The sequence below is a fragment of the Littorina saxatilis genome, linkage group LG4, assembly GCF_037325665.1.
Source record: "Littorina saxatilis isolate snail1 linkage group LG4, US_GU_Lsax_2.0, whole genome shotgun sequence".
Taxonomy (NCBI): Eukaryota; Metazoa; Mollusca; class Gastropoda; order Littorinimorpha; family Littorinidae; genus Littorina; species Littorina saxatilis.
In genome coordinates, this window is record NC_090248.1 from 69712365 (window position 1) to 69731202 (window position 18838).

At 44.9% G+C, this 18838-nt stretch overlaps 1 protein-coding gene across 1 annotated transcript; it reads right to left on the minus strand.

Annotated features, from left to right (window-relative positions):
• Positions 1–1104: 1104 nt before the first annotated feature.
• Positions 1105–18664, minus strand: LOC138965499 (kelch-like protein 12). The gene is made up of 11 exons (XM_070337672.1): positions 17346–18664; positions 16605–17090; positions 15230–15486; positions 14430–14567; positions 11624–11747; positions 9263–9500; positions 8710–8896; positions 7547–7741; positions 6277–6435; positions 4666–4724; positions 1105–1826 (listed from the first exon to the last, which is right to left on the minus strand). The coding sequence occupies exons 1-11, from the start codon at positions 18465–18467 to the stop codon at positions 1666–1668; spliced, it is 3126 nt and encodes a 1041-aa protein (XP_070193773.1). The 5' UTR covers positions 18468–18664; the 3' UTR covers positions 1105–1665.
• Positions 18665–18838: the final 174 nt, after the last annotated feature.

An 18838-nucleotide genomic window follows, 5' to 3' on the forward strand; every position in this document is an offset into this window, starting at 1 on the left:
GCGCTCGTCACCATGTGGTCCCGGTTGGGAATTCCCTCAGATGTGCACAAAATGTGTAATGTATCTGTCGAGCGATTTGAACACACAAGTAACCCCTTAAGGTCAGTATGGTGCAGCCTCTTATCAGCAGACTCGCTCCTCCTGATTCTTAACGTTTATTTGCTCTTGCCTCCTGAGCCGAGGTGCACGAGAAGTTAACAACCGGGTGGGAGCCAGCCGTGGTATTGGATTTGTTGAAATTGAGTTTTGTTGTGATATCAATGAATCAGACTTCGCGGTTTGTTCTCTTTCGGTTGGGTGGCACCCACTTTCGGTTGGGTGGCACCCACTTTCGGTTGGGTGGCACCCACTTTCGGTTCGTGCCCCTCGGCCCAGAAGTGTGACTCTATGAAGGCCGATTGTTTAAGAGTGAGTGGTGGTAGGCTTAAGTGAGCATGCGTATGTCTGTGTGTGATTGTGTCGTATCCCACACTGAGAATGATACTGCGGTGCTGTTTATGATTAACTGGGATAGCAGTATTAACACACACACACACACACACACACACACACACACACACACATACACACACACACACACACACACTGACACAATGAAGGTCTCATTCCCATACTCACACTTTACAAACACGAGCTCACTTGATGACTGTCTAGGGGACCATAGACAATCTCACACTTAACTTCATGCGCTTTTCTGCATGCACGGCCACGCCGTTACGTTAAAGTTTAGCATGGTTTTGGAAACGTCCATTACTAAGGCTATCTGCTTTTCACTGTTTGCCTGCACTTCGGTGATAATGTCACGGCGATACGGGGTCAGTTCGGGCCACTTTTAATGCAGATAAATTCTTACAAGGTCAAAGCAAAGCCTTAGATTTATAACCTAGTCTTTTGTTGAAAAATGTCTATATCAATTTAATGGTGCTTTAGTTGAGAATAATGTAGGAATAGCAATTCAGTTTCTTGTTGTTCAATATTTGTTACTGCTCGACATCAAACTTTTCATGCGTTCGACTATATAAATATTCATTATAGCTTTAGTGTGTAATGCAGACCAATGATTTCTTTGAACACAACATTTTACCATTCGATAAGACTTCAGGATTTCAAATTTTTCATGGTTGACTGTTTTATATTCAAAAACAGATTTCATATATATATAGCAATGGCACATGCAACAAAACGTCTTTCAGTCAAAAAGAATTAAAGTGAGATAGAAGTTGTGGTAGAGTCAGTCATATGTTTTCGTCCACAAAAGTGCTAAAGAAGGTCATGAGTAATTCGCGTTACGAAATAAACACAGCAAAAACGATCACAGTCAAGAGTACAGGTTTATACAAAATACGACAGTTAAATAAAAGAAAACCCCATAATGTCCTCGGCCAGTCACTAAATCGAAAGAAAAATGGCGACGTGGAAAATGTAATAAATGATAAATAAAACCAAAATACAATCACAGCATAAAATACATTATGCACTTGGCATAGAAATATGTTCACATAACTTATGCTAAATTGACTTTAGATCAAGCCTTCTTAAAAAAATAGTTTGAAATATGTACAAAAAGCATTAAAAACAAAAGGCTCTTTGACAAAGGTCAGACACAGAGTGGAACAGTTTACATAATTATAGCATCAATTTGCCACGCCCCCTTTCGCTCATTGGTTAACTGGCCAATACGGTGACGCAGACAAGACCGAGGGCAGGGCATCTGATTGGTTCTACGTCATCCAGCCAATAGTCTCCCTCCACATCATAGCATTCCACGTCACTCAAAACTTTGTTCTCTGTAGAAGACACGCCTCCGACGATAAAGATACGGCAACCTGTGGAAAAAAAGCGAAAAAACCAAAAGTATTAAAGGGTTGCGCGTAGCTTGTGAGTGTGCGCGTGTCCAATCATGGGCGCTCTGTGGAACATTTGTTTGAGAGAGAGTCGATCTTCTTTTTCTTCGTTCAAGGATTCAAACTCCCACAGTTTTTACGTGTTTAGCCGTTTTTACCCCGCCATTTGGGAAGCGTGTTCACACGAATCGGTATAAGGCACTAGCAAATCAGCACATAAGTTGACCTGGGAGATCGGAAAAATATCCACCCTGAACCCACCAGGCGCGGCCGGGATTCGAACCCACGACTTTCCGCTTGGGAGGCTGGTGTCTTATCCACTAGGCCATTGAGAGAGAGAGAGAGAGAGAGAGAGAGAGAGAGAGAGAGAGAGAGAGAGAGAGAGAGAGAGAGACAGAGAGAGTGAGAGAGAGTGAGAGTGAGAGAGAGAGAGAGTGAGAGAGAGAGAGAGAGTGAGAGAGAGAGAGAGTGAGAGTGAGAGAGAGAGAGAGAGAGAGAGAGAGAGAGAGAGAGAGAGAGAGAGAGAGAGAGTAAAAACAGCGTGCTCTGTGCGTGTTTGTGTGAAAGCGTGCTATATTTGTCCTTCTTCATCATAGGTCTTATTCCCAATACTTCCGAAGGTTCTCTGGACAATATGTAACGTTTCAGCTAAATCAACTCTTCTGTGATAACGCTGTAAATCAAGACACTGACATAAAAGCGACGGACATAAACTGATAGCACTCGCAAGTTACACTCGATAAGTCTAACACTCGATCAGTCTAACACTCGATCAGTCTAACACTCGATCAGTCTAACACTTGATCAGTCTAACACTTGATCAGTCTAACACTAGATCAGTCTAACACTCGATCAGTCTAACACTCGATCAGTCTAACACTTGATCAGTCTAACACTAGATCAGTATAACACTTGGTAAGTCTAACACTAGATCAGTCTAACACTTGATCAGTCTAACACTCGATCAGTCTAACACTAGATCAGCCAAACACTTGATCAGTATAACACTCGATCAGTCTAACACTAGATCAGTCTAACACTTGATCAGTCTAACACTCGATCAGTCTAACACTTGATCAGTCTAACACTTGATCAGTCTAACACTAGATCAGTCAAGTGCAGCTGTACAGCCCAAAACTAAATCCTCTTCACATTATTTGACCACTCATTTTATCCGGGAATGATATCGACAACTTTTCCTTCTTTAACTATACTTTGAGATCCGACCGTTAAAGGCTGATGCAACGAGACAATTCTATTCTAGTGTTATCGTACACTGTGACATATAACCGAAAGGTGGAGTTCAGGTCGTCTACGATAGTTCATTCGGCCTAAAATGTCCTACATGGAAGGCGTAAGTAGTAGGTTGTAACTGGTTGTCTTTTTGTTTGTCTGTTGCGACAATTCCAGATCTAGTAGGTCATGTGTGTGTGTATGTGTGTGTGTGAGTGTGTGTGTGTGTGTGTGTGTGTGTGTGTGTGCGTGCGTGCGTTCGTACGTGTGTGTGTGTGTGTGTGTGTGTGCGTGCGTGCGTGCGTGCGTGTGTGTCAGTGTGTGTGTGTGTGTGTGTGTGTGTGTGTGTGTGTGTGTGTGTGTGTGTGTGCAATCGATAGCCTAGTTTTCAAGCTCCGATCAAAGTTTGTTTTCGGTTACATATTTTCACAATTATGATACTGCGCCTGTGTTCTACATACTGAATCTCGCACAACACCCGTCATATTAACGACTTTAACTGTGATCCCTATTTGTGCAGACATGGTTTACTCTCTTATCTCAAGCTATATGTAACGTCCAGATGTGCGGTGGCCAAGTGGTTAAACATTACCAAACACCGTGGGACAGACAAAACGGGAACACCGATGTCACACGCTCAGATGGAAAGAACAGGTTTAAGATCCCACGGCAGTTGAAGCTGGTACTACGTGGGTGTTGCCTGTGTGAAGGCTACAGTCCTCAATGCTTTCAGTGACACTGATTTCTAGGTTGGTTATTCTCCAGAGCTGTGTACCAGTGGAAACCATGTTACGGTGATATTTCTTTCCCTAACCAGAGCTGTGTACCAGTGGAAACCATGTTACGGTGATATTTCTTTCCCTAACCAGAGCTGTGTACCAGTGGAAACCATGTTACGGTGATATTTCTTTCCTTAACCAGAGCTGTGTACCAGTGGAAACCATGTTACGGTGATATTTCTTTCCCTAACCAGAGCTGTGTACCAGTGGAAACCATGTTACGGTGATATTTCTTTCCCTAACCAGAGCTGTGTACCAGTGGAAACCATGTTACGGTGATATTTCTTTCCTTAACTGGGACATTTTAACCAATTGATTTCATTAATACATACTGATTCCATTTAAACCACACCAAAAAAGAGAAAAATGTTACGATGTTTTTTGTTACATGTCTCTCATTATCTAAGTCAGTAATTGGAGTATTACTGGGGAGAAATAAAAATAATACATTCTTGTTTCCATTTATTATACGTTATAATTATTTAAAAGACTAAAAATGCATGTTTCAAAATGGTACCCAGCTGTGGAGAATAACCCAGATCAGTGTTGAAACTTACCCAGGACAGTAATACCCATGTCGTGGCGACACTTACCCAGGACAGTAATAGCCATGTCGTGGCGACGCTTACCCAGGACAGCAATACCCATGTCGTGGCGACACTTACCCAGGACAGTAATACCCATGTCGTGGCGACACTTACCCAGGACAGTAATACCCATGTCGTGGCGACACTTACCCAGGACAGTAATACCCATGTCGTGGCGACACTTACCCAGGACAGTAATACCCATGTCGTGGCGACACTTACCCAGGACAGTAATACCCATGTCGTGGCGAGGTGTTTGTAGGGTCTGAATTGTGTCCCACCTGCATGTAACACACACGTCATTGAGTGTCGCACAATTCGAGCAATATTCAAACATAATCAACACAATACAATGTACCGACAAAGCGCAATTGCCAAACGCACCTGGCAATCACGTCAGGGCAATCACGTCAGGGCAATCACGTCAGGGCAATCACGTCAGGGCAATCACGTCACGGCAATCACGTCACGGCAATCACGTCACGGCAATCACGTCAGGGCAATCACGTCAGGGCAATCACGTCAGGGCAATCACGTCACGGCAATCACGTCACGGCAATCACGTCAGGGCAATCACGTCAGGGCAATCACGTCACGGCAATCACGTCAGGGCAATCACGTCAGGGCAATCACGTCACGGCAATCACGTCAGGGCAATCACGTCAGGGCAATCACGTCAGGGCAATCACGTCAGGGCAATCACGTCAGGGCAATCACGTCAGGGCAATCACGTCAGGGCAATCACGTCAGGGCAATCACGTCAGGGCAATCACGTCAGGGCAATCACGTCAGGGCAATCACGTCAGGGCAATCACGTCAGGGCAATCACGTCAGGGCAATCACGTCAGGGCAATCACGTCAGGGCAATCACGTCAGGGCAATCACGTCAGGGCAATCACGTCAGGGCAATCACGTCAGGGCAATCACGTCACGGCAATCACGTCACGGCAATCACGTCACGGCAATCACGTCACGGCAATCACGTCACGGCAATCACGTCAGGGCAATCACGTCAGGGCAATCACGTCAGGGCAATCACGTCACGGCAATCACGTCACGGCAATCACGTCACGGCAATCACGTCAGGGCAATCACGTCAGGGCAATCACGTCAGGGCAATCACGTCACGGCAATCACGTCACGGCAATCACGTCACGGCAATCACGTCACGGCAATCACGTCAGGGCAATCACGTCAGGGCAATCACGTCACGGCAATCACGTCACGGCAATCACGTCACGGCAATCACGTCAGGGCAATCACGTCAGGGCAATCACGTCAGGGCAATCACGTCAGGGCAATCACGTCACGGCAATCACGTCACGGCAATCACGTCACGGCATTCTAAGCTGAAAATAATTTGCGCAACACCAACCCCCCTCTCTAACACACACACACACACACACACACACACACACACACACACACACACACATTCACCCACACACACCCACACACACACACACACACACACACACACACACACACACATTCACCCACACACACACACACACACACACACACACACACACACACACACACACACACACACATTCACCCACACCCACACACACACGAACGAACACACATTCATCCACACCCACACACATTCCACCAACAAACAAACGCACAGAGAGTCAAACACACTCTCTTTTGCTCTCTGACACATGTATTCCACCGCACCCCTCCCCCCCCCACGCACACACACAGACACACATATAGAGACACACACAAACATACACACAGAGACACAAACACACACACAAACACAAACACACACACACACACACACACACATACACACACAAACACAAACACACACACACGACCTACCTGTCATCCAGTTCATCATATCTGAGGACTGATGGCAGACTGCAAACCGTGGGACTCTCGGCAGGAAAAGTGGACCCTCCTACGAGGTACAACTTTCCCACACATTCGGCCAGTCCAGCGTGACATCTGGGGGTGGGCAGGTTGTTGCGAGATGTCCACCTGAAGAGAAGATTATAGGATTATATAGTATTACATGTGCAGTCATTTAAGAGAGAAATTACGCAATTGAAATCAGTTCGGTCAAGTTTTGTCTTTCTGTTTGTCTGTCTGTTATGCGGTCTGTTAGCCGGTCTTTTTGTGTCTTTTTGTGTCTTTTTGTGTGTGTTTTTTGGCCAGTCATATACACATGCATGGTATGATGTAGTTTTAGTCTGAAAGCCGTGACTCAGGCGTAAGATCAAGTCAGTAAAAGAAACAACATAAAGTACTAGTTGAATGAAGAAACAGAAGACAACATTATGGACAGCATCAAACACCAACATTATGGACAGCAACAACGACAGCATCAAACACCATCATTCGTGCATTCTCAGTTTGTGTGCGTGCGTTGGTTGTTTGTGGTGTTAGCTGAAAAGATCCATTTTCATGAGGGTAGCCCCACAGTGGTTTGTTTTTTTCATTAACCGTACTGATCGTAATCTAGACAATCATGGGTACAAAATACGGCGATATAGCATGGACTCCCATGGCTGCTTATCCTATTCAATCAATCAATCAATCAATATGAGGCTTATATCGCGCGTATTCCGTATTCCGTTCTAAGCGCAGGGACTTATTTATTTAAATTTTTTTATTTATTTTATTTTATTTTATGCAATTTATATCGCGCACATATTCAAGGCGCAGGGAATTATTTATGCCGTGTGAGATGGAATTTTTTTACACAATACATCACGCATCCACATCGGCCAGCAGATCGCAGCCATTTCGGCGCATATCCTACTTTTCACGGCCTATTATTCCAAGTCACACGGGTATTTTGGTGGACATTTTTATCTATGCCTATACAATTTTGACAGGAAAGACCCTTTTGTCAATCGTGGGATCTTTAACGTGCACACCCCAATGTAGTGTACACGAAGGGACCTCGATTTTTCGTCTCATCCGAAAGACTAGCACTTGAACCCACCACCTAGGTTAGAAAAGGGGGGAGAAAATTGCTAACGCCCTGACCCAGGGTCGAACTCGCAACCTTTCGCTTCCGAGCGCAAGTGCGTTACCACTCGGCCATCTATTGAGCAAAATCCAAAACAAAACTTTGAGTCTGAACCTGCATTCTCCAGGGTCGAAGATTTCGACTGCAGAGCGTACGACGTGCTCGTGTTGAGTTTCCAAGAATCCACCCACAGCGAAGAGCTGACCTCGGTACCCGGCCACCGCCACCCCGATACGGCTTTCGTTCATCGCCACACCCGCTTCCCACTCGTCCACCTCGGGGCGGTAACACTCCATGGAGGACAGGTGTCTGTAGGGAAAGAGGAAATCAGAGAGAGAGAGAGAGATAGAGGGACGAGAGAGAGAGATAGAGAGAGAGAGATAGAGAGAGAGATAGAGGGACGAGAGAGAGAGAGAGAGAGAGAGAGAGAGAGAGAGAGCGGAGAGAGAGAGAGAGAGAGAGAGAGAGAAAGAGAGAGCGGGAGAGAGAGAAAGAGAGAGAGATAGAGAGATAGAGACACACACACACACACACATATATACACACACACACACACACACATACACACACACACATTACATAGCCTACACTTAGTTCCAGCAACCTGGCAGGGTGTGAGGTGACACATTTTGTTCCTGCTCTCTGGTTTGACATTGTGCAGTCGTACATTTTCTGACATGTTCATGTTGTAATGCAGTAGCTGTGTTCAGCGGTCCTTAACAAATATTGCTATCAAAGCGTGCAAGCCATTCTTTACTTTGCAGTGTTTCCCACTTGATTATCAATGTATCGCTTATTTCACAGACATACGTTTCGATACACATTGTTTTGGATTTCAGTGAGCACAATATCATAAACATAAAGAAAACTATTGTGATTGAGATGCCTCGGCAATGACGCCGCACTACACAACAACGCCTGTCAGTCTTGCTTTAAGACGCCAACGATAGTGCAAGAATCGATTGTTTCTAGTTAGAAAATAATGCAAAATTAACAAAACCAAGAACACGCATACGGGAGCTAACTCACCAGGAAATCAACATACTATTGGCGCTATGATCAAAGAGTTAAAACAAGTATCGAAACAGGCTTGAGGTTTGCTGGTCGATGTGAATGCGTGATATATTGTGTAAAAAATTCCATCTCACACGGCATAAAGCGCTTTGAACTTCGGATAAGGCGCTATATAAATAAAGAGAATAATAATAAAATAATAATAATAATAATAATAATAATAATAAACCAAATGGTAATGGCAATGAAGGACTCAAACTTACCTCGAATGTTGCGTCTGCCCAGCGATGACGAAGATGACGTCATTGATGACGGCGGTGGCGTGGTACATCCGGGGCGTGTTGAGAGGAGCCACAGCGCTCCAATGCCCGGTAGAGAGGTCGTAGCGGTAACACGAGGTGGTGGGGTTACACAGGTGCCCGGGGTTCAAGTCGTCAAGAACGGAGCCCCCTGCAACGACAATATTCTTAGTAAGCCTTGTAACAAATAAAAATAACAACAAAAAACACCCCATCACATTTAAAGTGTTCTGTCTAGTATAGTTGCATTCATCAGTCACTTTTACATGTTATTGGTATTGCAAAGTTAATGTGTGTTCTGGAGAGGGGGCATAATTACTATCACTTTTGAACTGTTTTGTTGTCATTAATTCTTATTTTAACAGACATTTTGCTGACACTTTCCATGACATTTCATTTTAGGTACTAACATTAGTGTGCACAATTTTACGAAGATGAATTGATAAACACCAGAGATACGGCCTTAACACACTTTCACAAATGTTCAGACCATGTGCCCTAAATATAAATGACGTACCTATGACGTAAATGCCCCCCTCCACAACGGCCACTCCATGGTGATGCCTGCCGTCAGGGAGATGGGTTAGGGTGGTCCAGTGGTTCTCGCGGGGATGGAACTGTTCCACCAGTCGTGCCTGCGGCTCCACCTCGGGCTGGAAAGGGTTCACGCCTCCGACGGACAGGATGACGTCACAACATGATGACATCAGCGTCTGAGGGACGTTTCTGCTGATTGTTTGTCTGGTTGAGGCAGGCTGTGAGAAAAGTGTGATGTAGAAATGAAAGGTCGCTGGCTTGGTATTAGTGGGATTTTGATAACACAGGAGACGATGTTGGCTAGGAGGGTCAAGGAGATACACAATGACACTGATGACTCTCATACCAGGTCTCATAGTGGCGAGTATTTTACTCACCATGGCGGGTAGAAACATGTAACTGGAGAGTAGAAATGTTCATCTACTCGCCAAATGCGAGTAAAGTTTCTGAAACAAACTGTTGGTTTGGCTAGTAAAGTTTGCTCTCTGGCTATTACACTTTCAGAATCACTAGCCAAAGGCGAGTACACCATTTGTTGGACTTTCAGGGCTGCGTACTATGATGGTTTAAGCAGAAGAACACAATAAGCGCACTAGGTTACCCGGACTAGGCTGATTCCGTGCCGCGGCGACAATGATGACGACTAGGACACAGCTGGTAGAAGTCATAATACATCATTGTTAGGTTGTTATGGTTTTGCTCTTTCATTTTTCATTCTTTTGCATGCATTTTTCATGTGAATATCTTGACAGTGTCCTAAAGTTTGATTTTTTTGTGAAATGTAACACACTCATTGGAAACTTTTAGGAATGACTTGACAGATAACTGATAATGGGAATAACTGGTCCGGTATCATTGATGCATTTCAACTCTTTACTATTATGTACTTGTTTCTCTTCCCATTACATGTATTTCTAAGGTTTTGTGTGTAAAATAAATAGGAATTTTGCAGTTTTGAATGTCTGTGTTGTGAAACACAGAAAGTTGATTTTGTTCAAGAGTTTGAAGCCACACGCCACTTTCTCGTTCATTATTAAGAGGAGAAGTATTTCTCCGATTTGCATAAAGGGCACTATATTCAACAGTTTGAAGCCACACGCCACTTTCTCGTTCATTATTAAGAGGAGAAGTATTTCTCCGATTTGCATAAAGGGCACTATATTCAACAGTTTGAAGCCACACGCCACTTTCTCGTTCATTATTAAGAGGAGAAGTATTTCTCCGATTTGCATAAAGGGCACTATATTCAACAGTTTGAAGCCACACGCCACTTTCTCGTTCATTATTAAGAGGAGAAGTATTTCTCCGATTTGCATAAAGGGCACTATATTCAACAGTTTGAAGCCACACGCCACTTTCTCGTTCATTATTAAGAGGAGAAGTATTTCTCCGATTTGCATAAAGGGCACTATATTCAACAGTTTGAAGCCACACGCCACTTTCTCGTTCATTATTAAGAGGAGAAGTATTTCTCCGATTTGCATAAAGGGCACTATATTCAACAGTTTGAAGCCACACGCCACTTTCTCGTTCATTATTAAGAGGAGAAGTATTTCTCCGATTTGCATAAAGGGCACTATATTCAACAGTTTGAAGCCACACGCCACTTTCTCGTTCATTATTAAGAGGAGAAGTATTTCTCCGATTTGCATAAAGGGCACTATATTCAACAGTTTGAAGCCACACGCCACTTTCTCGTTCATTATTAAGAGGAGAAGTATTTCTCCGATTTGCATAAAGGGCACTATATTCAACAGTTTGAAGCCACACGCCACTTTCTCGTTCATTATTAAGACGAGAAGTATTTCTCCGATTTGCATAAAGGGCACTATATTCAACAGTTTGAAGCCACACGCCACTTTCTCGTTCATTATTAAGAGGAGAAGTATTTCTCCGATTTCTCCCTGGTATCGCTGGGGGACTACCAGTATTTGATGCGCGAGCCCTGGAATCTTGGTAGAGCGCAATATCTGCAAATTGATAATTATTGAGTACAGTTTTGAAGCCGAGTCACAGAGTCACTAATATTAAACAATAGTGGTCCGAGTTCGCGGATCCAATGAAAAATGCGAGCTTCAGCGAGCTTTTCAATGACCGCGACCTTCGACCAATATAAAAAGAAATCTTCGAAAATTGTGCCAGATAGCGAAGTAGCCGGCCTTTAAGTTTAATGGCATAGAAAGTTGGAATGAATTGACACAGGCATAAATGATTTAGTCGGGGCACAAAAATGGGTGCAATAATATTTTTCTGCCGAGTTTATAATATCATGATCAGTGTCGCAACTGACACAGAATAAAGCCGTCATTTCCCAACAGTGAAGGTTTGAGACCACTCTTACCACTGGAGGACTGTAGGCGGAGTTGCACTGGTCTTGTGCTGCCATCATGGGTGTGTACTTGCGACGTGGAAGGCGATGCATGCGCTGCCCGTGCTGACAACCGCATGTTTGTAGAGCATGGTGTCTGCACGTGGAACACGGGGCTTGAAGCAGCCGTCGAGCAGCGTGTTTGTGCATTTGTGTGCGTGCGTGCGTGCGTGCGTGCGCGCGCGTGTGTGTGTGTGTGTGTGTGTATGCATGTGTGTGTGCGCGCGCGGCGCGCGCGCGTGTGTGTGTGTGTGTGTGTGTGTGTGGTTGGGGCGGTGTAGGAAAGCATCATTACAAGCAACGCTTACAATAAAATGATTGGTGTATTATGTCCGAAAGTTAGACCAACTCCAAAATGGTTGACAAAGCAACGTACAAAGCGTGCCTATCACCCGATCTGTTTTTATAAAGAGTACTTAGACATGTATAGCAGTACGATCACCCGATCTGTTCTTATAAAGAGTACTTAGACATGTATAGCAGTACGATCACCCGATCTGTTTTTATAAACAGTACTTAGACATGTATAGCAGTACGATCACCCGATCTGTTGTTATAACGAGTACTTAGACATGTATAGCAGTACGATCACCCGATCTGTTGTTATAAACAGTGCTTAGACATGTATAGCAGTACGATCACCCGATCTGTTTTTATAAACAGTACTTAGACATGTATAGCAGTACGATCACCCGATCTGTTGTTATAACGAGTACTTAGACATGTATAGCAGTACGATCACCCGATCTGTTGTTATAAAGACTACTTAGACATGTATAGCATTACGATCACCCGATCTGTCGTTATAACGAGTACTTAGACATGTATAGCAGTACGATCACCCGATCTGTTGTTATAAAGACTACTTAGACATGTATAGCAGTACGATCACCCGATCTGTTGTTATAACGAGTACTTAGACATGTATAGCAGTACGATCACCCGATCTGTTGTTATAACGAGTACTTAGACATGTATAGCAGTACGATCACCCGATCTGTTGTTATAACGAGTACTTAGACATGTTTAGCAGTACGATCACCCGATCTGTTGTTATAACGAGTACTTAGACATGTATAGCAGTACGATCACCCGATCTGTTGTTATAACGAGTACTTAGACATGTATAGCAGTACGATCACCCGATCTGTTGTTATAAAGAGTACTTAGACATGTATAGCAGTACGATCACCCGATCTGTTGTTATAACGAGTACTTAGACATGTTTAGCAGTACGATCACCCGATCTGTTGTTATAACCAGTACTTAGACATGTTTAGCAGTACGATCACCCGATCTGTTGTTATAACGAGTACTTAGACATGTATAGCAGTACGATCACCCGATCTGTTGTTATAACGAGTACTTAGACATGTATAGCAGTACGATCACCCGATCTGTTGTTATAACCAGTACTTAGACATGTATAGCAGTACGATCACCTGATCTGTTGTTATAACGAGTACGTAGACATGTATAGCAGTACGATCACCCGATCTGTTGTTATAACCAGTACTTAGACATGTATAGCAGTACGATCACCCGATCTGTTGTTATAACGAGTACTTAGACATGTATAGCAGTACGATCACCCGATCTGTTGTTATAACGAGTACTTAGACATGTATAGCAGTACGATCACTCGATCTGTTGTTATAACGAGTACGTAGACATGTATAGCAGTACGATCACCCGATCTGTTGTTATAACCAGTACTTAGACATGTATAGCAGTACGATCACCCGATCTGTTGTTATAACGAGTACTTAGACATGTATAGCAGTACGATCACCCGATCTGTTGTTATAACGAGTACTTAGACATGTATAGCAGTACGATCACCCGATCTGTTGTTATAACGAGTACTTAGACATGTATAGCAGTACGATCACCCGATCTGTTGTTATAACGAGTACGTAGACATGTATAGCAGTACGATCACCCGATCTGTTGTTATAACGAGTACTTAGACATGTTTAGCAGTACGATCACCCGATCTGTTGTTATAACGAGTACTTAGACATGTATAGCAGTAAGATCACCCGATCTGTTGTTATAACGAGTACGTAGACATGTATAGCAGTACGATCACCCGATCTGTTGTTATAACGAGTACTTAGACATGTATAGCAGTACGATCACCCGATCTGTTGTTATAACGAGTACGTAGACATGTATAGCAGTACGATCACCCGATCTGTTGTTATAACGAGTACTTAGACATGTTTAGCAGTACGATCACCCGATCTGTTGTTATAACGAGTACTTAGACATGTATAGCAGTACGATCACCCGATCTGTTGTTATAACGAGTACTTAGACATGTATAGCAGTACGATCACCCGATCTGTTGTTATAACGAGTACTTAGACATGTATAGCAGTACGATCACCCGATCTGTTGTTATAACCAGTACTTAGACATGTATAGCAGTACAAAATAAAGCAAGAAGAAAATCAAGTCAACGATCTGTAAAGTATCTCATAAATCCAATCAGTGATGGTGCTAGTATTTTTTCAAACCGGTACGCAAACTTTTATGATGTAGACAGTCCAGAGAAAAACGGTAGGCTGGTCAGTGGAACCAGTAAGAGTCCAACTTAGAGTACTGGTTTTATTGTTCTACCAGCAAAAAAAACCCCGGTAGTTCTAACAAAACCCGGTGGTTCTAAAAAACCAACCGGTAGGTCAAACCGGCAGCCAATTTTGTTCCTGTAATTTCTTGTTTCAACCGGTAAAATACCAGTAATTACCGGTTAACGTCAATACTGATCCTATACCTGTAAATGCAAAGAAGCAGTTCTTTCCCCTCGTCTCCCTGAAAGAGGAACTGCTTGGTCTCCACGTGTTTGGCGATCTCATCCGGGGTGATGTAAGCAAACCGCACGCAGCCAATCAGATCTGCTGCAAACGTCAGCCTGTAGCAAAGATAACATCACTTCATGTCCAGTGTGTCTCAAGTCGTTAAGTCAAAGGAATGCCAGGGTGAGGAGTGTTAAAAAAAATTAAAAAAGAAAAGCAAATGCTTATATGACTCGCCTTCGCCATGTCCGATGACAGTAGGACCCCCCCCCCCCCCCCCCCCCCCCCCCCCAATTGGAAGACTACCTCCCTCCCTGCGATTACTCAGGTGAATCAAAAAGTAGCTCGATGCGATATCAAAACATTAAGTCAAGACACAACCCCACCCCCCCCCCCACCAATAGAAGACTGCCTCCCTCCCTTCGATTACTCAGGTGAGTCAAAAAGTAGCTCGAAGCGATGTCAAAAGTTTAAGTCAATCTGTTGCCCTGAAACTAAAAGATCAACACAGGACACCTGGGATCACAGAGACTACATGCGGTAAAGCTTGGCTAGCCGAAAACCTAAGACCAACACGGTTCGCGTTCCTCTCGGTATAGCAAGCGAACATCAGTTCACTTACCTCAGGACGAAAAAAAAAGAGAGAGAGAGAGAGAGAGAGAGAGAGAGAGAGAGAGAGAGAGAGAGAGAGAGAGAGAGAGAGAGACAGAGAGAGAGAGAGGGGGGGGGTAAGGGGGAGCAAACATGTAACAAAAACAAAAACAAAACATAATAAAACCTGTTGGCTCTATCCGCATCAATCCAGGCGACGGCAGCGTGGAAGATGTCTAACTCTCGTTCAACGCTGAGGTTGTCCTCGCTGAGAAGGTCAAACACCTGGCCGAACGTCAAGGTCTTCCAGCCGCGCGTGCGCGAGACCCTCAAGAAATGCTTGCACATGAAGTCGTAGAAGGAGCCCAGGTTGTCGCTCAGCTGATACTTCTCCGCCAAGCAGCTGAACAAGATCACCGTCTCTATGTCTGGTTTTAGCAGCATCTGCACACAATTTGCTGGTGAGGTAAGGTGAGGTGAGGTGAGGTGAGGTAAGGTAAGGTAAGGTAAGGTAAGGTAGGGTAGGGTCAGGAAGGGTAGGGTAGGTCAGTGTAAGGTTGGGTAAGGTAAGGTGAGGTAAGGTTAGGCCAAATAAAAATATATGTTGGTTTAGGGTAACACGACCGACCCTATTTTGTTCCCGCCGACCCAAAAACGTTTTCTTCGTTTCTCAAACAAACCCCAAAACTGTTGGCACATTTTGCGAACCATACCGAAACTAAGGGAAGTAACCTTTAAAGTTGACTAAATTTAAGAAAGAAAAAAAAGAAAGAAAAAAAAAGCCGACCTACCAACCCTATCTTTTTTGGTCACGTTACCCTAAACCAACATGTATTTTTATTTGGCCTTAGGTTAGGTAAGGTATGGAAAGGTAAAGTATGGTAGGGTAGGATAGGGTAAGGTAGGATAGGGTAAGGAAGGATAGGGTAAGGTAGGAAAAGGTAAGGTGAAGTGAGGTAGGGTACGGTAAGGTGAGGTAAGGTGAGGTAGGGAAAACTTTCATTGAATGGATGCCATTCACATTGTGCCCACCACCCCTCAGTTACAGAGGAACGTTATCAAATCGACAATTGCAAAGAAAACGTTCCAGTTTTGTTTTTTTGTTTGTTCGTTCATGGGCTGAAACTCCCACGGCTTTTACGTGTATGACCGTTTTTACCCCGCCATTTAGGCAGCCATACGCCGCTTTCGGAGGAAGCATGCTGGGTATTTTCGTGTTTCTATAACCCACCGAACTCAGTCTGACATGGATTACAGGATCTTTTTCGTGCGCACTTGGTCTTGTGCTTGCGTGTACACACGGGGGTGTTCGGACACCGAGGAGAGTCTGCACACAAAGTTGACTCTGAGAAATAAATCTCTCGCCGAACGTGGGGACGAACTCACGCTGACAGCGGCCAACTGGATACAAATCCAGCGCGCTACTGACTGAGCTACATCCCCGCCCATAAAACGTTCCAGTGATTGTTTCGCTTTGTCTATTAGATAAAACGTCCCAATGATGAACGTTCTTTTTTTCTACTTTTTAAGCAGTAGTTCGATCATTTTCTTCAATAACTGACCTGCTTGCACATGTTAACGATCTCATTGATATGCAGGAAGGCGGCAGCAGCCAGCACGTGCGCGAGGTTGTCAGGCGTGATGCGAATAACCCCAGTGTACACGAATCGCAACACCTCCTGAATGCCTCCCGCTGAGCTATCGGGGACGTCGATCACCACCACCTGCGACAACTCCGCGCTCTCTCCCTCGCAGTAGCGGCGGGCGAACGTTTCGCTGAACGCAGCCAAAGCTAACTTGTGCGCGGCGATCTTCTGACCCTCAGAGCGCAGGATGACGTCACAGAGACGATGACGTCGCCACATGGCGGTGAGGTGTGTCATGAGAAGGCTGTCGCGACGGGTGGGTTCCACATCATCGTCCACGCTCTCCGATTCTTCTTCGTCTGCGTCGGCTCCCTCCTCTGTGGTGATGAGCTGCTGTCGTCTGGTGGATCTGAGTGTGCCTCGACCCTGACTGATGGCAGAGCGTCGCTTATTTGGCGTCATCTTTGATTAAAGGAGTGTGATAGATTTATTAGAATACACGTGCGTAATGTTTCATTGATCGTACTCTGCTTGTACAATATCATATGGACTATTAGAAACCTGTTAAAATGTTGACATTGGTACACAACGCACTTGCGCACACAAATAAGAGACGCTCCCGCCACACACACACACACACACACACACACACACACACACACACACACACACACAGTGAGCGCAAGGCAAGGCACATCTATTTCCTCTTAGTCTTACCTTAGAAGAATGGTTGTGCATACACGGCACGTGCACGTGACCATGAACCTGCTCCACAAGGTTATCCACGAGGAGAGGAGATATGTGTTTCTTGCTCGTGTACCCTGGATAGCTTCGTCGTTTTCTTTTGTCAGGTGAACCACTTTTTCCACCAGAACCTCCACGACGAATATCAGAGAAGCTCGTCAAGCTCTGTCGACGTCTGTTTTCGTTGACGTTGATTGCATAACCTCCCTCAGTGTCGTCATCGTCGTTGGTTGTGTCATCTTCTAGGTCAAGGTCACTGCGTTTGAGAGTCGAGTGGTCGAAATCCACGGATCTGCGCCTGGGTCTGTCGTCAAAGATGTCGCCAGAAATGTCGTCTGATGTGTCTGTGAGGCACGAGTGTTTGGCTGCGAAGCTTCTCGGGTTTTTGGAAGGACAGTCTCCGCTTCTGCAGGGTGGGAATTTCTTCAGAGAAGACTGCAAGATGCCTCCCCGGTTGATTCTGCAGTCTTCACCGACGTGGAAAGACGCTGGCTTTCTACGCCTTGGGGTGGTAGTAGTGGTGCTGGTGCGTATGTCCCCTGTGCTACAAATACCGCAGTACCTGTCTTCTACCAGCCCTCGTTCAGCTCCACCCCAAACGGTTCTGCCGGGTCTTCGCCGATCGTTCGAACACAAGCGGCAGCGATCCACGCCAATCTGGAATACCCTTCCACCATCCTCTCTTCGCTCCTTTTGATGAGAGGACAGCCTACGAACATTTGAATACTTGATTGGCGAGGGCGGTCTTCTCGCCGAGGTAACAGTGGATCTCCTTGTGTGCTCTCTTCTCCTGGGAGATTTCGGGGCTGTCAGGTCCTTCCCGCAGTGCAGGCAATCCAGCAGGGCGTCCGGAGCGGATTCTGAACGACGTCGACCATAGCTGCCGGATCTCTCATACGGACGACCCTTTGTAAGTCCGGAGGAAGTTTTTCTTGGCGGGTTTGGACCGCTTTCTTTTGCTTCAATGCCGCTTTGGAAGTCCTGAACCAGACCCTTTGATGTTACAGGGTCATCCGCGGCGTGGTTATCGTTCAAGCCATGGTGGCTGCAGTGACAGTCCGTGGATTTCCATGTGGTGAACTTGTCCTTGTTCATTTGCCCGCAGGAATCGCCAGGGCGAGCCCCATTACAGGATCTCGCAGATTCTGCTGCAGTTCTGCTCCAAGAAATTGTGTTTGTGGTTACAACTTAGTTTCCATAAATTGTTTCCGCCGCATTCACTGATTCAGTTCGAAAGTAATAACCAGAACAGATTCTGATGGCCTACGCATTGGCATTGTTGACGTCATTCGTCTAGCAGGTCATCAGAAACACTTTTACGTCATTAAGAACTAAGCTCCGCTTCACGACTTGCAGTAGTGTTAGAGACTGAATGCATGGCGGCCGCCATTATTAGTCTCGACTTTCCCCTTTGTTAGACAACAAACTTCCGGTTCTTTTAGAATAAAAAACAACAAGAAAGGCAA